The sequence below is a fragment of the Lonchura striata genome, chromosome 13, assembly GCF_046129695.1.
Source record: "Lonchura striata isolate bLonStr1 chromosome 13, bLonStr1.mat, whole genome shotgun sequence".
NCBI lineage: Eukaryota > Metazoa > Chordata > Aves > Passeriformes > Estrildidae > Lonchura > Lonchura striata.
In genome coordinates this window covers 15,823,688-15,845,934 of record NC_134615.1, presented here as the reverse complement: position 1 = coordinate 15,845,934, position 22,247 = coordinate 15,823,688, and the positions used below count along the sequence as shown (strand labels likewise).

At 44.8% G+C, this 22,247-nt stretch overlaps 1 protein-coding gene across 5 annotated transcripts in view; it reads right to left on the bottom strand.

Annotated features, from left to right (window-relative positions):
- The window catches only part of WDR59 (WD repeat domain 59), a 48,809-nt gene that overhangs the window by 23,696 nt on the left and 2,866 nt on the right, over window positions 1–22,247 (bottom strand). For all 5 annotated transcript variants that reach the window (XM_077786342.1, XM_077786343.1, XM_031505814.2 and 2 more), the window contains exons 2-14: window positions 19,489–19,538; window positions 17,773–17,908; window positions 14,578–14,663; window positions 13,600–13,680; window positions 11,509–11,546; window positions 9,739–9,827; window positions 9,150–9,266; window positions 8,120–8,197; window positions 7,238–7,394; window positions 5,604–5,683; window positions 3,437–3,569; window positions 1,343–1,467; window positions 311–475 (exon numbers count right to left, since the gene is read on the bottom strand). In XM_077786342.1, the coding sequence (XP_077642468.1) occupies window positions 311–475; window positions 1,343–1,467; window positions 3,437–3,569; window positions 5,604–5,683; window positions 7,238–7,394; window positions 8,120–8,197; window positions 9,150–9,266; window positions 9,739–9,827; window positions 11,509–11,546; window positions 13,600–13,680; window positions 14,578–14,663; window positions 17,773–17,908; window positions 19,489–19,529 (1,326 nt within the window). In that variant the 5' untranslated portion in view covers window positions 19,530–19,538. The remainder of the gene's footprint in view (window positions 1–310; window positions 476–1,342; window positions 1,468–3,436; window positions 3,570–5,603; window positions 5,684–7,237; window positions 7,395–8,119; window positions 8,198–9,149; window positions 9,267–9,738; window positions 9,828–11,508; window positions 11,547–13,599; window positions 13,681–14,577; window positions 14,664–17,772; window positions 17,909–19,488; window positions 19,539–22,247) is intronic.

Sequence of the window (22,247 nt, the reverse complement as noted above, 5' to 3'; positions counted from 1 at the left end):
GATGCTTAGTTGGTCATTTTGTCTATTATTGGGTTGAGGGCAACTGCATGAGGAGAACGATGTTAGGGATCCTCAGGCAATACATATCACACCGGAACACAGCAGCAATGAAGAAGCAGTGGAAAAAGGCAAATACTGGGCTGCAGCACAAACAAAAACCCCATCCTATGGGCTTCACAATTTATCAGTTCAACATGAGCTGTGGTATGTCTTCATAGCAAGGTCTGATGTTTAGTTATGTCTCGAAAATCCAGACGGCAAGTATCCATCACTTGTACATTTATAAAGACACTCTATACTCCTTACACACCTTCAGCAGCTTTGCCTTCATGGAAGCCGTGATGGAGGTTGGGTTGATGAACTGGAAGGATGGTGCAGCATTATTGGGATACTGGACAGGGAACATCACCAGCATCCTGACTCTGTGGTTGCCGCAGTGCACCGACACCGTACAGCTGCGACTCACTGCATCCATCTGTGAGGAAAAGCAATTGGCTTTTAGTTAGCTCTCCCAGGACTTTTACACTTATAGTGGCTTAAATTCATGCTGAGGGACTGATTCCTCTGCACATAAGACAAAGTCATGCTGTTCTCAAGGGCAGGGAGCACAGTGACAGCAAAACCCCCAGGCAGATGGGGACAGGCTCAGCTCACACCAGCAGACTGACATCCAGCATCCAGAGACCATGGCCAGCCCAGGTGTCACCAAGAAAGGGGTCCTGCTCCCAGCAGCCACTGCACCCCAGCCCACTTCACTTGGTCATGGAGAGCTCCTGGCCAGCACAGCAGTAACAGGAATCTTCTAAGATCCTGCACCACTGTCTCAGAAAACTACATCAGGATCATGCCATGACTTGTGAAACCACAGGGCTGGGGAAAGGAGACAGGCAGCTGCCTCGAGCCTCCCAGCCCAGTTCAGTGCTGTGCTTCCAGTCAGCTTCCATGCACAGAGGAGAGTCTGGAGTGCAAGGAAGAGGGCAAAACTGAGGGACAGAGCTCAGAATACGGAGGGCTCAGCAGATGGGATTCAGAAGCAGTTGAAATGAGATCAACTGCATGGAACAAGCCACCTTCCACTCCACAGTCTAGGCAGAGAAAAAAACACCATCCAGCCTTCTCAAGATCAGCCAGAGTACTTACTGTGCTGAAACATTTCTCTCACAGCACTGTCTGGGATTATCCTCTTTCTTACTACCCCTGGCCAAGAGGATCTCAACAGCTCAAAATAAAACTTGTTTACAGACAGCAGTCACTGCAGCAAAGAAGGCTCCCCTTGAAAGGCTCCAATAAGCCAGCCTGCCCACATTCCCTCCTAACAAGCCAGCAAAAGGAAACTCTGTACCTCCACATTGACATTTCGGATCTGCACATTGATCAGTGAAAACTCCTGCTGCAGTGTTTGAGGCAGCCCCAGTTGGTCCGTTTTCTTTCCCACCAGGGGGTCATTCAGGAAATCTTCTTTTAGGGCTGACAGGAAAGATGGAAAACAAGTTCAGACAAGCTATAACACACAGAGTTTTTCACATGATGTCAGAAGGCAGCCAAGACAGCAGGCTTTCCTCTGCTTTTCTGACACATGGAGGTATGAGTTTTATCTACCGAAGACCTGTCAGCTGGAGAGTCTCAGTTGCTGTTTGGATGCAAGTTTCTGACCCTTCTCTTCAAAAATCCAAAGCTGTCTGCAGACAGGGTTCCCAGGAAGGGTACAGAACCTGCCTGTACTCTGTACAGTCCTAAATGGTCCTTCCCTTCTCATGTGAGACCCTTTTCCCTCTCTACATAGTGCTGCCAGAGTCACGATCAGCTGAACTGGAGCGTCTCAGTTCAGCAGGAAAGAACTGCAGCCCTAGCAGTCTCCAGAAGGAGCTCTGGTCTTTGGGACTAACAATCCACCATTCCTGACTTTCAGGGAAAGTTTCCAAAGCATAACAATGCTTTGGGAGAGAGCAGGGAGTATTTCTGGTCCTAATAGAAGCTTAATTCATTTGCAGCAGACATTTGCACTTAATGTTGCAAAGCACTCTAGTGCTTTAACAGCCTTTAAAGACTCATCAAAATACTGTGTCTAACTCTACAGTTCCAGCAGTTTTTAGGAGGACAATAACCCCTGAAGGCCAGAACACATTTAAACAGGCAGGCAAGCACTGCAGGACACAAAGAATTACGGTTAAGATAACAAACTTCACTGAGTTTCAGAAGAATTGGTCTCTCCCTGTAGTTGTGCTTGGCTTTTGCCTTGCTTCTTGCTGTGTAGCTCCATAAGGGTGTTTTGCTGTGGCACCACTTCTTAAGAAGGCCAAATATATTTTATTATGGTTCCAGGGACAAGGAGGGAAGTCCTAATTTTTCAGCTGTCATTCTCACATTTGCAATATCATGTTGCACAGATGATTCCCAGCAAAAATAAACAAATTTTAAAAAATGCAAGAAGTTGACCTTTTACAGGCATTCACCGAGAAGTTACTGACTTTGGTAGGGACAAATATCTGGTATTGCCACTACCCAATGGGTTGCTGGATTTGGATAGGTAGGATGCTTAGCCAATCATTCTTGTTTGCAATTCTATTACAGTGCTTAGATATATTCCAGAAACGGGAGCTGAAAAGGAGATTAAAGGAAGATCAGTGGCTCTCAGGGAAGATAATTATTTCTAGCTCAAGACACCACATAGCTTACTGAAAAGCCATCTCTGAGGTTCCCAGTATGGGCAGTACCCTCCCTTTGTCTTCTCCTCCCATTCCCTTCCAATTAGTTTTTAATCCTCCAAAGCCACACATTTGTACAGATTCCTAAAGCTCCTCTATAAGCAGCAGCAAGAGCTGTGCATGAAGGCACAGCCGGGGCTCTCTCATTCACCTGCAGAGCACTGATCTCTTCAAAAGATCCCCCAAAGTGCTTTACTAATGTAACATGGAGGCTTTGTCTGCAGCTGAAATGCAGCCACCCCCAGGGTGAAACATCAACAGTCCACAATAGCTTTTTGGCTAGAAAGAACTGAAATTCCTACCTAGGGATTTGCTTGTGCCTTAATCCTGCAGTCATGTTATTTGCAGAAAAATCTACCCTGATACAGAAGAGCCATATTCATTTCTTTTGGCCACAGAACCAAAGAAGAAAGTCTGAACCAAAGAAGAAACCACATGGAAACCAGGCCCACACAAGCCACAACAACAACCTAAAGAGCATGCAATTAAATGAAAATCATGACAAGGAAGAGCTTTATTTTACAGCTAGAATCATTGTGTTAGAAGACAAAAACCTTAGAAGCAACATCCTGAGGAACTCCTAATTTTTCCTCCTCCCTGATGAGGAATCCATTAACCTTTGATGCAGTGGCAGGTTGTGTTTTGCCTATGTTTTCTTATGCCAAGATATATCTTCTTCCCAACCCAAAGATGCTGGTGTTTGAGGTTCCACAAGCCATCACTTGTCTCACCTTCTTCATCCCCATGTCCAGAGTTATGCTGGGGCTCCGTGTCCTGGGGGTGAAGGGTCTTGTCTGGCTCTGGCAGATGAGAAATCCCATCAATGAGGTCCTCAACTCCATCCAGGATATCATTAGCACAGAGCTGAAAAGAACAAACACACCCACATGCTGCACAACAGAATCCAAGTTGTGGGAAGAGCCACCACTAAACAACTCACTTCTCCACACAGATGGATTTGCAAGGTGGGTCTATCCACACAACAGTCATGACTAAGACTGCATTGTTCCTGTGACAAAGATAGGTCATCTTTCATTTTCCAGTACCCTCAACTCTGTCACCTCAGACAGCCTGGCCAAATCTACTGCTCATTTCAAAAGCCACTTAATTGACAGGGCCAGCCTAAGAAATAGAGGTTTACCTTTAATTTTTTAGATCTAATTTAATAGTAGCACACTTTCTGCATTTGATATTTACACTCCAGTAGGATCCAGAGACGCAGGTATATACACAGGGTCCTACTGTTCTAGGTCCTGTATCAAAATGAGACTATAAAACCCGGGATTTGAAGTTCAGCACAAGAAAACTGGGAAGATGAAGGGGAAAGAAAGGATAATGGTGTGATGTAGCAAATTACAGCATTGGTCACCAGCAACATGCCATCATGTGTGTAGTTTGATCCAGACAAAGATGAGGACAAAGAGTGAGAGCCAGTATAGGAAAAATAAAGGCTCTAACATGAATGAACAATTGATTTAAAGACAGAAAAGAAATCAAATGTTCACAAATATATCAGGTAGGAGTAAAGGGTCATTTTTCACAGAGAAAGTTTGTTACAGACCTGCAGGACTCCTGCAGGATCTGTGCTGGGACACATGCTTCTCAACATATTCATTAAAAACCTGGAATAGGAGGTGAATAGCGACATGACCAGGTTTGCTGATGCCACCAAGTTTTTCAGGGCAGTAACAAGTGTGGCTGACGGCAAACAATCACAGAAGGACCTCACAAGAGCAACTGTATTAAAATGAAAGATGAACTTTGGCTCAGATAAATATAAAGCAACATACATCAGGAAAAATTTCAAGCTGAAAGTTCAAGCTGAGGGAACAAGATGTAGAAGCAAGACTAAGCTGATGATTTCATGGAATTATGCCAAACAATTTACAAACTAAACTGAGTACTGAGAATTCTTTGGAAAGAACAAAGCTCAGATCCCCATCCCCAAAGGTATATACTAGGACTGAAAAAGGGTCGTGAAAGGCAAAAGGACAATCAAAGTTCTAGTACAAAGGATGGATTAAATCAAGACCTTTTGACTTGAAAAAGGACGCAGCTGAGAAGGATATGATGGAGGCCTACAGAATCATCAGTATCACAGAGAATATGGCTCATTTCATCTTCAGTGGAATGAAATTAGGTGGCAAAATAAACAAATTAGCTGGTTTTCCACATAACATGCAGAAAAGCCATGAAACTCCTTGTTGTTTGGAAGTGACACTCATCAAGCTCTATCAAATACAAAGATACCAGACTCAATGAGCCTCTCAGCTGCAGGAGGCTGGCAGGGCATTTGAGAGAAACATCACTTCATGCCTGCCTTTTTCTTATCCCCTCCCAAGATATCAGCTGAAGATGTGACAGAGCCATGTGGCCCACTATGGCCATATGAACCTCTGGTACGAGCCAGCACAGCTGTTCTAGTAATTGCATCAGAATCTGTAACTGCTGCAGATCCACACACTCACGCCACCCACCGCAGACTTAGAGGCAATGGACACAAGGGGAGGTAGAGGAGGGCACAATCCCTACATTTACCTGGCACCTAAACCACCAGGAAATACAGTCTTGCAGCCAGGGACATGCCATTTTAGAGACAATGCAGGCAGTAACTACTCTCCACCTCCTCCAAACAAGTTTCTGCACTTAATGTTACACAACAAAGCAGCCTTGCACAGCCACTGAAACTTTAGAGACACAGGCTCAAAAGAGAAGATCATCACATATCTCCTTGGGGATGTTTTTGGGCTGGAGCTGAAGAGGAAAGTGAAGCAGCAGCTGGCTTCTGTGTCTGCAGTTTTATGATACCAGAGGAGTGACTGTGAGTGCAAGGAAGGGGAGGTGAATCCAGGCTGTCAGGAAAGTGTCTACGGTTCAAGAAGCAGAGTGTCCACGTACCCTCTGCAACTGAGAGTCAATCCGCCACATGCGCAGGGTCTGATCCCGCGACCACGTAACCAGCTGGTAATCTTTAGAGCCTAAAGAGGACAGAAACAATTAGAGACCCCACCAGAAAACAGAGACTATCTCAGCCTTGTGTTCAGTGTAAACACATTCAAACAAGCCAGCAGGCACATCCAATGGATAAGGCACTAAACTGAAAGGCAGAGCAAGTCCTTTTCAGCTTCAAATTGACATTAGCCTTTGTGCCTTCTCACACCACAGCTACCATACATCTAAACAGGCTGTGATGTACAAGCCCAAAAGCACCAAGTACAGTGAATGTGACACAACCAGAATAAACAAGACCCACAGCAATGTTTATTTAAATAGAAGAAATAGTATAGTAAAAATAAATGTTTCTCAACTATAACTGTAAAGTGAAAATATCTTTTAGTTCATAAAATCTGTTTCAAGAGTCAGAAGTTTTAAAACATTTCTACGCAATGAGAAGGTGGTTCTGCCCTTCCTCTTCTTGCTTCTGAAAAAAGTTGGATGATGCCAAGTTCAGGCTGTGAAGAAATAGATCTAACCACATACTACCTATCAACAGGGAGAGGTACACAGACCTATTTATGTCCATGTTTAGGTCTTGTGATAGAGTTTTAAGTTTCCCTTGTCAAACAGCTGCTATGCTTAAGAATTTGCTGCTGCACAGCTGCTTCCTACACCCCTCTGCTGAGGCACAGGGGCTGTCTAAATACAGCACAACAGCCTCTGTGGAAGGAAATCTGTGCTATCTTGGTTGTCTCCACACTGAAGCAGACTTGGAATGTTTGTGTGATTGATTTATGTTGCTTGAGACAAGCAAGAAATCCAAGCCTGAGTATGTATCTATTAAAGCAGCTAAGACAACCAACTGTAGCTTAAGCCTGCTTCAATCTTCATTCACAAATTATCTTAGTCTGTGCCTCCAGATCCTAACACAGCTCTCCACTGCTCTCCTCTTTTTGAAAGAGAAAAATCAAGTCATGGCCCCAGCAGCTGGTGGGAAAGGCCTGGACCAGCACTTTCACACAGCACTGCAAAGCTGTAGCACAAATGACACCAAAGCCAGACATGTACATTCTGTCAGTGGCAGCTGAGGTGCTGGAAACAAAGCTGTGCTCTGTGTGGTTATGCAACCTCTGGTATGGAATCTCCTATTCTTAGCTGCTTACACTAGAAAATTTAGTCAGGACTGAACTCTAACAGCAGACTCCCTGTCCCCATTATTCCCCCCTTGTCTTGCAGCAGACAAATAAGGTGTGCTTGCTGGGTCTGTGGTCTGGGATATGCTGGAGGCTGCTGATCCAAAGAGACTCCCAGGAGAGTGAAAGCAATGAAAGTCACCACTGACCCACTCAGCATTTGGTAGATTTGCTTTGTTAGCATGGAAACAAGGCAGCGCTTCTGTAAGCACTGTCATAAAACCAGTAAAGAACAGCTGTAGTTTGAGGGAGGCAGTGGGGGGCAGGAAGTAAGCAGGAGCTACTTCAAGGAGAGGCAAGAGTCAAAAAGCAACAGCATTGCAACCAGGAGCCAGGTCTCCACACCTCTGGTTATCTGACAGCCACAGTGTAGGGAAGACAGCACATTCAACCCCAACTCACCTTCTTTCTGCTTTCTCCACTGAAACTCCAGCACCACATCGTCATGTCCTACGAAAGTGTGGACAGGCGTGTTCAGGTCAAAGACATTCCAGAGGAGGAGACTGTTTTCCCGACGGAGCTGGGGGACCATCACTGTCACCAGTCCATTGCTGAAAGGCTTAGGGAGAAACACCCTTCCAGTTAGCCAAGGAGAGTTATGTTCCCATGCTGCTATTATCATACTCTCATTTTCCCCTATTCCCACCAACACAAATGCAAAGGCTTTAAATGAGCTCAGCACAAAACAGAACCAGGCCAAAACCTGGGAAAGTGCAAGGCAATTGCTGTGCAAAACCACTGTGTTTAAAGGGATAAGATACAATACACTGAGATACTCAATGCAGCTCACTTAAGATGAGTTAACTTCTTTCTGCTGCTTCCTCACTTTTCATCTGTGAGGCTGGAGGGATTTCACCACTGACTTTTCACTGGGAATCCTTACTGCAATCTGCCTGGAGCTGCAAGAACTACTGAGTCCCAGCAGCTCCACGATGCTCAGAGGAACATGGAAACCAGTCTTATACCCCTCAGTTTGGACAGGGAAAGGGGATCAAGATTCAAGGCACAGCACTGGCTTCAGGCCATGTTCAGATCTTTGGGGATTATGACTGATATTAAGAGCCTTTGCTTCACTTGGGTGGGCACTCGCTCACTCCTCCTGAATGCCCCCATTGTGGATACTGCTTTTCTACACCTTATAGGCACCAAGAATGATTTTTAAAATCAACTTAATAATGTGCACAAGTAGAACTGGAGAGAAACCCTATGGCAGTTCTTTATTTAATGTCTCTTTGTGCATTCTTCTCAGAGCACAAGTGGAAATGGTGGGAGTTTCTCACTGACCGTGTATCTTGCCTTCCAGACAGGAACCTGGCAGGGAAGGATATTGAGGTATTTCCGAGGCTGACGGTAATCCCAGAACTTGAAAAAAAGAACAAACCAAGAGAAAAGCAAGCAAAGGCAGGAGTCAGCTGGTTATACTTTCAGGCTGTAGTTTTCCATGTGGCTTGCAGATAGAACAGACCAAACAGCATGCCAGGGTGCCCACAGCATCATTAGTAATCCCATTCATTAACAACAGAGACAGCCCCAAAGGACAAATACCAAGCTATCAGCATCTGGCAGCATCCCTTAGAAAATGAGTGACTTTGGGGTCATATTCACAGTGATCATAGCTTGAGTAATTAGAGCAGGGAGACAGGCAGCCTGCTTGGGCTTTCAGAGCTACAAGGTACCCTGCAGGCTGCCAGCCAACATGCCAGTCCAGGCTGGAGGCAAGCCTACCCTGCTGTTACTGCTAATTTTCTAATGAAGAATCTAACCTTTTGCTTTGCTAGAATACACATCAATTGCATTTGCCTTAGAGCTTAGCTCAACGTGAATTAACTCTATTTGGCTGGAATACAAAGCACACTATTTCCCCACAAGTAAGAGGCCCTGCACAGCAGTGCTTGCAGGCAGTCTCTTATTGATAATCCTGTTCAACATGAGTTTGGAAACTCCAGGGGCTGAAGTATGTCTCCCCTCAAGATGCTATAATCAGCTTGAGGCTGGCAACATGCATTTCTGGAAAAAGGCTCTTCTGGCATGTGTGGTCTGTTCCTTTCTGGCAAGCAACAGGCAGAGACAGTTGTTTTCAGCTTCAATACTGCCCTAACCTCCACAGATATGTGGCAAACGTATGTGCACCCATCCTTCAATGACACCTCTGCCTGTTCTCAAAGTGCAACACACCAGGTGGCCAGAAACCAAACAATAAAGATCCAGATCTTGCCAATAGTAAAGCACTTCCCAAAACTTCAGCAGCAGCAGAAGGGGATCTGCTCCACCATCTTTCCTACTTCCTAGCAGGAACTGCAGAAACAACACTTACCCTGACAGAGTTGTCCTGGCTGGAAGTGGCCAGTGTATACTCATTGTCAGGATGCCAGTCCAGACCGTGGATTTTGGAGAGATGAGCTGCCAAATACTCCACTGCAGTGCTGGGTTTCTGCAAGGAGAGACACTGTCCTTCTCAGCATAGACACCTAAAATTTGGTCTAGTTCTTCTGGCATAAAAAGAGACTTTAACCAGGGCAAGGCAGTTAGAACAACCACCCCTGCTGGGGAACGGCAAATAGCTCAGCAGAAGTAGTTGAAGAAAAATTCTGTGAAGGTATGACAAATACCAGTCACCAAGTGCAGCCCTAACCATACGTAATACTCAGTTCAACAGTTAAGTACTATGAGATCAAAAGGAAAATGGTAATGGGCACAGTCTCTGAGGAAGGAGGATAACTAGATACTCTCTTCAGGCTCTTGGACTCCCAATTCTCTCTAGTTTAAACTGACCTGAAAGAGATCTGGGATAAAGCAGTACATTTCCTCAGTATTTACCTGTCACCAGAGATATTATCTGTCACCAATACAGGTATCGGGTATGTGGGAGTATGTACAGACTGCTCAAAAATCCTTCAGCTTACCCTTTTGTCCCATATTCGGACATCTCCATCGTGGCTTGTTGCTAAACAGTTGGCATTTTTCTTGTTCCATTTCACTTGGGAAGCTCCAGCTGCAGCACAAACAAAGCAGGCCAAATCAAGCAATTAAAGAGAAAAGGGCACAGTAGTCCCACTGCCTGGGCCTAGAGCTGCTCTTAGCCTAGGAAAGGCAGGTCAGAGGAAGGATATCCCAGAAGCCAGCATGAAGGATGGCATGAAAATTATTAACTCCTGGTTCCTCCATGTATCACTTGTATCCTCAGGACAGCAAAGTGTTCCAGTTGCATGCCTAGAGATCTCTATCGCATCTTCTAGCCAGGGGCTGTACCTGATTAGAATACTCATGTCCATTAGCTCAGATGTGGACCAGAAGGTCTATCTGTCAAAATATACCAGAGAAATCAAAGACACCAATAACAGTGTAAAGAAACTGGATGATGGTCCAGATATGACTTATATGTGGTATCAAGAGGGACTCAGTCAAATCAGATGATGGGTGGTTATTTCTAATAGAAACAAAGTACAGCTTCAGTTAATGAGGATCGTTCAGGTGTTGTAAGCATAATGCATCTGTTCATCCATATTCTGACAGTATTTTCAAACCTTCTGAGCTATCAAAAAGGTGAGATCCATGAGAAAGCTAAACAGATCTCAGCCTGCTGCTATTCCCCACCTCCACTACCCACCTCCTGCTGCATGGTGAGCAGATTCATCCTGACAACCTGGCAAAAAGCTATTCTGGGGGATAAAAAGCTGCAAATAGACTGCCAGCTGATTGATTTGATCCACTCACTGAAGGGTACACAAATGTCTGGACCAGCATTAAACAGCAGCAGGCACAGGAGGGAGGAAGGAAGCAAGGAAGCTTTCTGGGGAGCAGGCTGCTGGGCTGGCTCAGCCGTGAAACCTCACCCCAGACATCAGAACTGACCACTGCTTCTCTCTGACTCAGTAAGGTTTTTTGCAGTTCTGTGACAGAGAGGTTTACTGGCTGGGAGGGGAATGGGAGCTGCTGCAGATGTGTAGCCAAAGGAGATGTAAGCAGCAGAGTATGAGAGTTACACACTGTGAGGATTGCTCCAGTAATGGGGACAGTAACTCAGGGAAAGGACACTTTGCTCATCATCCGTGCCCAGTCCCAGCTCCAGCCAGTAAGGACAGACATGCATACCCCTGCTGGTGGTATTGCAGGGGCTGGACACACACCTTGCCAGCAGTCAGGACAAGAGCCTTTCCAGAGAAGGCACAGCCCAAAGACAGCACCTTATGTGCTCCCTGCATGTTGCAGGTGCCCCAGGGAAGCAGATACAGCCAGCTGCTGTATCCAACCCTGAGTGAGTGAGGGGACAGGCTGGCACAGAGAGCTGCTTGGAGTATGGTCTAGTTCCTCGTCTGATTCAATCAAACATAAAAGGACATGAGAAAATTACAGACAGGCAACCCAGGACAAGCAGTGCAGCAAGGTGGTTAAGCAGGGAGGAAGCTCTATGTGGCCATTCACCAATGTCAGGGCAGCAATTCCAAGTACCATGCCTGGGGACCTCAAGGGGCTCCACATCTCTTCTGGATTCTGCTTCTCTAACAGAAGTGAACTGGAGCCCCTCAGGCTGCTCCTACATGGGACAATCACACATGGTGGCACTCCTGCACTTTGCCAAGCCTGGCCTTGGAGCATGAAGGGAGGGAGGAATAAGGGTAGGGGCATGCAACAATAATGTTGTTTAATGCCTACATCACACACATCAGACTTACCAACTGCAGAGAGTGAGACCGTGGGCTTCCTGGTGTCTCTGAAATACAATGTGGCCACTGTAAGTACACACAGCACAGTCCAGCCTTCCCAGCGAGCTCCCTGCTATTCCAGCACTAAGGTTATTGCTGCCTTCAGACCTAGTGTACCTCCTGCTTACCAAAATACACCAGCATTAAATGGAATAAAGGTGACCAGCTGGAGGACAACTGTCCTGGAAGTATTTAAGGCCAGGCTGGATGGGTCTTGGAGCAACCTGGTCTACTGGAAGATGTGTACCTGCACTTGGCACAGGGATGGAACTAGATTTTTAAGGTCCATTCCAACCCAAACCATTTTACAATCCTGTCTTGTCAGCACATGCAGCAAGAAGTTTAAGACAGAAGACAGAGTTGGACTGGACTAGAGGGAGGAGAAACATACACAAAGTGTGGCATATTGCAACTGGGTAGGCAAGGAAACAGGGCTCATGAATTGTTGCTGTGGGAAGCAACAAAACAATCTTTCCAAGGAGGATTAAAGGAACAAACAGAGCTCTGGAAGCACTCAACAAAAGCCACTTGGATGTATTTGTGGAGCCTTTGCAGATCCTGATTCAAAGCAGATGGAATAGTTACTACAGAGCAAAAACTTCATGTCTAGCATATAACAAAATTAGTGGAAAATCAGCCCAGCTGTGTGCAGACTAAAGTCTGTCTGTCTACAAACCAAATTCTGCAGCAGCAGAAACCAGTGTGGCACCATGACATCTCCTAGCAGCCAGGGCATAGATCAAGGCAATAACTTACTTCCTGGCCTTGCTCCTCAGGATTTCACCTGTTCTTCCATGAAAAGTAAGAGTGAAAATAAGGAATATTGTCTTCAGCTTTTTCTGTTTGCTGAAAAGCAGAACATTTTCTGGAATGGACTGCACCTCTCCCTCCAAGAATTCCTGCTTAATCAAAAAGTTATTTTGTATGCAAATTAAGTGGGGAATTTCCAGCTGCCCTTACAGCAGGACTACCTCCTTAGGGTGTCATTAGAGACAGTCACTTCAGCAGGGTGTTCATTTGCTGGAGGCCAGCAGCACCAGCACCTCAGTGGCACAGCAAGCTCAGAGCCTTTTCCAGCACAAGTGGGATGTAGAGGCTTTCAGAGACTGCCTAAGGAAGCAGTTCTGGGCAGGTGATACAGGCAGACACAAAACAATGGAAGGGCACAATAGAGTTAAAGGAGGAGTTCTGCTAACAACCTTCAGACATCTCTACTTTTTCTTCTTGGCATTAAGATAGTATCACAGGAAAACAACCGGCAGTTATTGTATCTCCATGTCTTTTAATTACACATTAATAATATATTGTCATTCTCAAGCACCATTTAAGCAAGGATCTAAGTGCTTGTTCATAGGAACTAAGCAAGCCTCCGGGTAGCCTGGTGCAGCGGGGTTATATAATTATCCTCCTATTATAACTGAGCAAGGGAGGCAGAGAGGAACAATGTGATTTGCTGGGGGTCATAAAGAGCTGTAGAGCTAGCAAGAGAACCCAGCAGTCCCAGTCCCAGCTCCTTGCTTCTCAGGTGTAAAATCTATGGCTTAGATTTGGACATATAGTTGGAAATACCTGCTACCCTGAAAATACTCATAGCAGAAAGCAACACCAGGAAACAAGGGAAGGTACAAACAGGAAAACCTTCCTGAATACCATTGTCAGTCTTCCCATCACTGAGGGAGAACCAGCAACAATAAATGAATTTAGTAGAAAATGGCTATAGGATCATGAAATGTGCTCATTAACTGAGCTAAAATAACCCCAGCAGGTTGAGGAACAACCTTGGGCTCCAGGAAAAGCCCCCAAGGAAATATCTGAAGTGGACAAAGAGTGAAGCCAGACAGTTAAAGCTTAACTGTACCACTCTACTGCCCATCACTGACTCTGAACTGGCTTAAAATAGGGAGGCAGAAGTCATCTTGGAGACAATGGGAAATAGCTGAAGGCCCTGGAAGCACAGCTAAAGAGCAGCAGCCATCAGGGCGTGCTTTGCCCTGCAAGCTGATAATTACAGAAAAGAGTCCTAGTGATTTCCCCAAAATGCAGAAACATACTGATTCTTACTTGATGTCCCAGATATAGATGTATGTGTCCACAGAACTGGTGACCAGTAGGTCTGGCTCAAACACTGCCCAGTCCAGGTCACTGCAAATGCAAAATCATAGATCAGCAAAGAAAAGCACACAGATGCTGCATCAACTTTTCACAAGCTGCCAGTACATTCTCCAACAACTTCACATCAACTCCATGACATCTACTGAAACTTTTAAAGTAAAAAGCAAGATCTTAATAATTTCTCTAAGTAAATTCCAAGAAGCAATGAAATGCTTCTAAGTAAATTCCAGTGAAGCATCCTCCTAGTCCTGAACTTTACAGCTACTGTGTGTGTGCTCTTTCCCCTCCAGGCAAAGGGACACTGTCTCAAAGAGTTCTCAGTAACCACACATCCTTGGCATCAGCTCCTCACTCTGGGATGCCTCCCTGTTGGGAACACCAAGTGCACCTGGGACACAAACAGCCTCCAGTCAGCCCAAACAACTGTCATTTCAAGGGCTGCAAATACTTCCCACAGTTAGGAGCTTGAGTAAAAGCAGTCCCTCAACTGCATTTCCAACCCAGCATTGAAATGCGACCTTAAAACAAGAGGCAAAAATCTCCTCTGCACCACTGTAACATTCTCTAACTTGGTCTTTGGGATTACCTGCTTTAATTAAGCTGCTATCACACAGAAACATAGCTGGGATTCAATTTAATAAACATGCTGTTTCCCAGATGATGGCTGCTGCTCTTTACAAGGACAGCAGCCTAAGGCAATGACATTTCAGCTATCAAGGGCTAAGCTGATAAACTGGGGGAGCCATGAGAGGGTGAACCACTTCACACATGACATCATCACCAAATGGGAAGGCAGTCCAGTCCAGAGAAGTGAGTAAAAACAGGCTCAGAGCAGAGCCTGAGCAGGGCCAGGACCAAAACATTCAGCTTCAATGAAACAATGCATTATTTTCCACTCAGCAGACCACAGCATTTTTTGCTCTTCACCTGATCACACGTGTGTGTCCTTGCAGAGATGTGCAAACTTCCCCATTACCTTCCTTCCACTTATACAGGTCAACGCGCTGATTGCTCTGCAATTAGATGGAAGAAAGGAGAGACAGTCTCAGGCCAACAAGGTAGAACACAGATCTGTGTGTTAGGAACAGGTTCCCTTCACTTTGAACAACCTCAGTTAACAATGAGTCATGCTGTGATTAGCCAAGTCCTTGCCCAAAGCAGGAGAGCAAAGATGAAATACAGGCTGCAAGGACTTTCAAAAGCTTACACTTTAATTACACCCACTTAAAACTTGAGATAAACTAGAAAGGGAGGAAAAAAATCCCACACTGCAAATTTTTTCCATGAAATTATGTTCTCAGAGTCTTTATTTCCTAACAACATGCTGTAACTGCAGGCAACAGGCAGACAAATTCTCTCTGCAGGAATACCCTGTCAGTCTGTCGAACTCACAAGTGGAGGTTTTGGTGAGGGGGATGATGGATTACCACTGGTTATCCTCAGCTCTCTCTCAGTTCCCTTCTGGGATAATCAGGGCCATTGCCAAACACAAACAATACAGTCTAATGGCTTCAAGGACACCTCCTCAAGGGTACTCCCCCAATCCTTGCCAGCCCAGGAGAAAAGCTCTAAGTGTTTATCACTACCTGTAAAAAACAATGGCAAATCAGATGTATCAATGACAACTTTGGTCAGGGTTCTTTCACTCATTCCAGGAATAAAACCTTGCCCAAATGCAGCCACATGCAAAGTTACTTGAAACTAGTTATTGTGCTGTAAATTCATGTTCTGTCTCAATCAAGGTTCACTTCAGGCCAGGCCAAGTCTAATTTTTCTGGGACTGGAATTGCCTTTGTGGGTGCATGCAGAGTGCCAAGCACAGTTGATCATGACTGGAAATTCTTGCAGATTTTGCAAAACCTGAAAGAACATGACCTTAAAATATTTTCATTAGCCCCTTGTTTTCAGACTTTTAGGTAGATGAGGCAAAAGATAAGAGACTTCGCAGAAACACACAGTTGTTGAGGTTGGAAGAGACCTCTAAAAGCACTGAGTCCAACTGTTACATTACAATTTTTGTGGCAGTTATTTTTTGTGGTGGTGAATTTTCTTCCTACCCCAAAGCTGCTTCGTGTGAATTTCAACTTGCAGATAGATAAAACATTACAGTTTTCTTTGAAATAAAAGGTCTCATCCCAGCTCAGCAATAATATATGACATTTCTCTAACTGCTCTCACAGCAGGGCTGCACAATAGCTTAGGGCAAAAAAAAACTGCTTGCATGTTTCCCATTGACAGAAGTATTTAAAGGGTAGATTGAAATTACCCAATGGGATTTACCCAGGACTCCAGAGACAAGACACAAGATAATGATCACCAGAGAGACTGCTCCTCCCAACAGGAGCATTTTCTAAAAAAACTGTGATTTTCGTTAAGTATCAGTATTCACTTCCAACAATTTAATCACCCTCTTCAAGAATCTGAAAAGAAAAAACAAGGATCTAGGATTGAAAACAACACCATTTCTGAAACAACAGTTTAGGAGTCCCCAAAAATGTGCTTGAACCACAGGGCAGACACAGCCAAGCATAGCAAAAGAACTTGCTCAAGCTCTTTTGGAAAGAAGCTAAACACAAGGACAGATTCCTCTCTGCCTGTACCACTTCCAATTAACAGAAGATGCTGCTGGCAAACAGGATGGCAGCCTTTTATATCCTTTTTCCATCCACAGGGATGCAGAAGGGGAAGACCCTTGGGCTGTTTACAACACAGTGAAATGGCTTGAAAGGTGGTATTTTTGATCCAAACTGAAAAAGCCGCCTGATCTCATCTTGGGGATTCCTCAACCAGTGTGTGTCAGCAACTATGTTTAAATCTTCATTGTATCTTTGTTTATAAATAGAAGCAGCAAGGTTTGATGCCAGCTACACCGCGTTTCAATGTGGAACAACTGTTCCACACTGAATCCATTCAGAGCAGCAAGAGGCAGGAGTGCTCAGATGGGTGAGATGGGCACAGCTCCCTTTTGCAGCAGGATCCTGCTCAGATCAGCATGAACTCATCACTGGATATTGTCTTCAGAGTGTGTTTGAAAATAAGCTTTTCTGCTCCACTTGTGGCCTGCCCAGTGCACTTCCTTACTTGGTTTTGGTTTCTACAGACTGTACCCCGAAGTGGCAATGAAGGACACCTTTTTGCCAGTTTTACTAACTCTCTGCTCAGAAGCAGACTGTTGCTGAAGGCACCTTTAAGACATCAGTCATGTGTCAGAGCTGAAAAGTGACAGGCTGGGGAATGTCAGAGAGCAAACAGGGTCCCAGCTGACAGCACCAGTCCACTTTTAAAACTGCCTTTAATTAAAAACAGCAAATCCAGGAAGCAAAAGGAACAAAAATCCTAAGAAATCACCTCCAACTAGGTGTTTCTCAAAAGAATAGATGGAGAGATTTCTCCATCCCTAGCTAATCCAGGACTCTCAGGTTATAAAAGCAGACAGCACAGCAGAAAAGGCAGCTCACTCTGGAAACAGTCTGCACCTGGCTGGTGCCAGTTGCCACGGTGCTGTGGGTGATGGCCGAGATTTCCATTGGCAGAGCTCAGAGCCTGGGGTGAACAAGCTGCAGAGCATGACAGACCAAGTACAGAGCAGAGCTGAAAACTGCACTCAGTCTCACACAGCTATTACTGCTTCTTCAGCCCAACCCACTGCCTCATGGAACTCCTCACTCATACAGTCCATACCCAGCTGCAAACCCCAAGCTACAAGCCAGTATTGACCTGTGCTATTTACAGACTGCCTGGTGCACCACAGCCAAGCAGCAAGGTAGGGAGGTGAAAACAAAACAGCAAAGAGCAAGAAATTCAAGAAGTGCACAAATCTCAGACTAGAAATCAGAAAGAGAGCACTTCCCTCCAGAAAAGAACCATGTGGATGCTTGATTTATTTGGCAAAGCATTTTGTAAATGACAAGCAAGCAAAACTAGATGCAACTAATAACTGAGAGCCATCCAGCAGAACACCTCGCTGGCAGTAAATCAGAGTTAGGCCTTGATCTTGCAATGTGACTTGCAGAAGTATGTCTGTGCCAGCTCCACACAGCCTTCCAGCTCTGCAGAGGCTCACCCATGAAAGAAAGACCAGGGAAAACGATGAGTTACAGCTTTTAAAACGAGTGAACTTACTGAAGCTGCAAAGTAGTAGGCGTAGCTGTCATGGGGGTTCCACTGCACCGCCCCAATGTCCCACTTGCTCTGCCGGGAGATCTTCCGGTGACCCTCGTTTGGTGCATCCAGGTTGACGATGTAGAGGAAACGGCGGCTGCAAGACACACAGACACAAAGGGGCTGCGTCTCACAGGACTGACCTCAAAACCCCAAGCTCACACGGAGATTACAGCCTTGTGTCTAGAGGCACAAGAAGCGAAAATGAAGCATTTCATGAGACAAGTGAAAACACTATACCTGAAAATAGTGACTACATTCGACTACCTACTTCAAAATATACTTAAAAAAAACCCACGACCCCCCAACAAAGACAAGACACGCTGAAAATAAACAGGATCTGCAAATGTCAGATACCTTACACCGCAGAAAAACCCAGACAACTTGGATACAAAAGGAAGCTCTGGAAAATGGTGCAAACACATTCAAACAGGCTTTGCAGGCCTAATGCTGCAGCAGTAGAGCCTAAGTGGCACATGCTTGGGAGTGCAATTCAACAGCTTCAGCCTGAATAGGTTGCTCTGAGCAAGAGTTAATGAGCCTTGACAAAGATTCTACGTGGGTGCTTCTTTCCACACCAGTCTGAGGGCTTGGTTCCACCAACAGTACAGAAACACCTGCACAGAGCTCATGTTCAGCTGCAGCAGTTTGTTAACGTGGGTGGACACAGTCCTGCACAGATTTGGTTCCATTACTTACCTGAGCTAACTCTATTTGCAGCAGAAATAATTCTGCGTGGTGGCAAACCTGAGCTTATACATCATGCTGGATGTGGCCAACTCCCCACAAAGCAAGGTATCATTCTGTGTGATTCATCTTACAAGCAAGAGAAACTGCCCAGAAATAATTGTGAGCTAGCTGAACCCTATGGAGGACCAGCATCAAAACATAATGAACCCTACATAATTACCCACATGAGCATCATCTCTCAGCTGCAAAGTGACCATACAGCTGCTCTGAGCACTGGCCATTCCTCCTGTTACTCCTGTGCAGCACTGCCAGACTAAGGGTTGACATGGAAGCAAGCACTGCTTCAACCTGTACCAAAGGCCTCGGTTCCTTGAAGGCTGACCACAGATCAGCTACACTCACAAGATTCTGAAATGAACATCTTAATTGGTGTGTCAATTGTGTCACTGACAGGGGGACAGGAATAGCTGTTAGTACTGAAAAGCATGAGCTGGAAAGGCACCGATGAGCTGGTTGAAGACTTGTTCTGGAGGTGGATACATAAGACCACACTCTCCCAGAAACTTGGGCAACTTGGAAGTCTGTGGCACCTACTGTGTCTGTGAGTATCATCCCACACTGAACCAGCAGAGAAGCAGGTCAGACAGCCCCGTGGGAATATTTGACACAAGTTTTGTTAGGAAATAATCTAATTGTATTTCAAGACAATCCAAATAGTACTTCATGATGCTCCATCTCCTATATGGGGATTTGGGAAGGAATTTACCAAGAAAGCCACACCAGTGTTTTATTGTGCTCTTGTTGCTGTCTCAAATCTGTATCCCATAGGGAACATGACCCAGAATCAGTTTCATTAAACCTTGAACAGAATGCAGCTGCACCTTTCTGAAACAATCCATCAACCCTCCAGCTAAGGTCAGCCTAAAGGCTGCTGGTCTGGCTTGTGGAAATGACTGTCACACTTCCAACAGGGACTGTCACACTCACCCCGAGAGCACAGCACGCTGTCCCAGGCAATCCACTGACATCGCAGTCGCCTGTTCAAGAGAAACACAGAACAAAATTAAATCATACCTGTCAGAGCAGCTGCTCAGTCAAACAAATGGCTCTAGGGAGGAGTTCAGGAAAGTAACATCCCCTTAAAGTAGCACAGAGGGGCAGCGGGTGTAGTGATTGATTCTGGGATGCAGGACAGCACACAGAAACATCTCTTAGCATCAACTGAAAACAAAACCTGGCAGACAACATCATGAGCACTAAGACCTTGCTCCCTTCTCCCTGCCATGGCAATCACAGCTGCAGCCTTTCCATCAGCAATCTCTAATAATCTGTATTAATCAGCCTCTGCTCCTGCTCAGGAGCTTTCTCAGTCTCTTTCATTGCAGGGACAGATTTCATTATATATGTACTGGGAGACAGAAGTGCAACCATTTGTGTATGGCTGGTCTCCAAAAAGGAGAGGTGGCCAAGAGGCATCAGAATTGACTTGACATTGCTTGTAAAGAAGGCTATGAGATAACTTAAAGGACATTAGGAAAAAAAAAAAATAAAAGGACTGTTTGGATATTGTCTCACCCTCTTTTTGTGCAGAATGAACTGATCTTGTTTAAATGCCAAGAGAATAAAGGAAGACTTTACTTGGAAAGCTGAACAGTTCAGCCCATAAACATAGATATGACTGCAATAGAGTTTTGAGCATTCACAGTGCAAAAATGAGAATATGCCCCACATTCTTCACACTAACTGCTGTCATCTTCAAAGCCACCTCTCTGAAGGCTCAGGATGTTATCTCCTGCTGCTGTTCAGGATTTTAAGTGCTCTCAGCATGGATGTAACAAGACTTCAGGATGTCCCACAGTTACTACTTACAAGCATTACTAAAACCTGACAGACAACACAGAACTACCACACCATTTCAGTCAGATCTGACAGATCCATCACAAATTCTGAGCTTTTTCAGCCAGGGCCCATCCCCTCCTTGCAAATACCCCAAGTGAGGGTAAAACAGCATCAAGGACCCATTCTTCTCTAGAGACCACATGTCAAACAGCTACTGCTGCCTGCAGAGCTTCTGCAGGAGCTCATGGTAAACCAAACCCTATTTCTCCACTTTTACTGTTCCAGGAACAGCTCCCTTTCATTACTTTTTCCCTAGGCAGCAAATCCAATCTTCTAGCAAGGTCTCCCCAGTCCTAAAGCTAATGTTGTAAATAAACAGCTAGTTTTAAGATCTCTAAATGATAAGGAAATAATTCCAGCTTTCTAGACTCCACAGCACCTTGCAAAACACAGAATAAAACCTGCAAAAAGTAGGTTACTGAATCTATAGTAAAAAAAAACCCAAAAAACAAAAAACAACTAACCAAACAAAACAAATTATCTGAAGAAAGAAATTTGCCCAGATGGTACACATTTTTCTTCTGAGAAATTAAAATGCAGATCACTAAAGCCACTACAATAATCAGAGTTTCTCATGTGATAAAGAGCTCGTCAGGAGAAATATTTCATACAGTTGGAGCCATCTTTCTCAAGACAGAAAAAAAAAAAGATTGATAATTTCCTATACAAGTTTATTTTTTCTAGTCTTAGCACCAGGATCTCCTAAGTCCTTACAAATTGTTTTCAATAATGAACACTGGTAAACTGTTTCTTCCAGGCACCAAGCATCATAAAATAATCAGAATGATGTAAAAAGTTTCACATGTCAGGCTGCTACTCTGATGGGTCACAAATTAAGTTGTTTTACAGCAACAAACAGTTCCCCATGATACAAGAGCCTTATCTAGGCACAGGAAAAAAAAACAAACTGCTGTCATTTAATGCACTTGGTATAGTGATATGTCAGTCTTCACAGCACAACTTTCCAGAAGGGGGGAGTTGAAACTGAACAAACCAACCCGAAAGCAGTTTTTGTCCTAAAACAACACTGTGGATAGCTAAAACTGCTGTTCATGAAAAACAATGACATCAGTAAGCACAGCAGGAGCACTACACGTTTGAGAACCTGCTCTGAACCCACAGTCCAGGCAGCATCTTCTCAGACTTTGAGCATCTACTTTTGCATTTTGCTTGATTTCTGCCAGGCAAGCCAAGGGAAACTCCTTTTCATGTCTGAACTTTCATTAGTTTTCAAATTAGCTTCATTCTCTCCACCTGAGAGGCAACACACCAACCCAATTTGACATAGCTATGGTGGTGTTTTTCAAGAGCTGCAAACTCTTAACAAGCAATACCAATTCCCTGCATACCTAACCTCCCATCCACACGAAGTTGGTACAAATGGTTCCATTTCAGCACTGGGTGAGTTTTGGTCTCCTTTTGATAGTGCAAACAGCCCAAGAAGAGCCTGTGGATCCTGTTCAAATCAATACACAGAGTGCTACCTCTGTCAGCTTGTACAGAAAAATGACACTTGTAGGTACCACAGGCCTCAAAACACACAGTGATTTTCTGATGTGCTACAGGTTGGGTGCTGTAGCTTTCGCATGACACACTCTAGCATGGTGAACAAAGACAACTGCAGGGCTCCCAGAGGTGTACTGGCTATAAATGTAACACCTGCCCACTCTTTTGATTCTTGTTTCCATTTAAGTTGTTCTTAGGGTAGAGATTTTGGAGATAGTGTGGCCTACACACAGAGCTCAAGACTGGTACTGGATGATTTCAGCCAAGGTGCTCCAAATTCTCAAGCTCAGGCTTCCCACCTGCAAAAATGTTTTTGCAGACTGCTTAAAAATAAGCTCAGA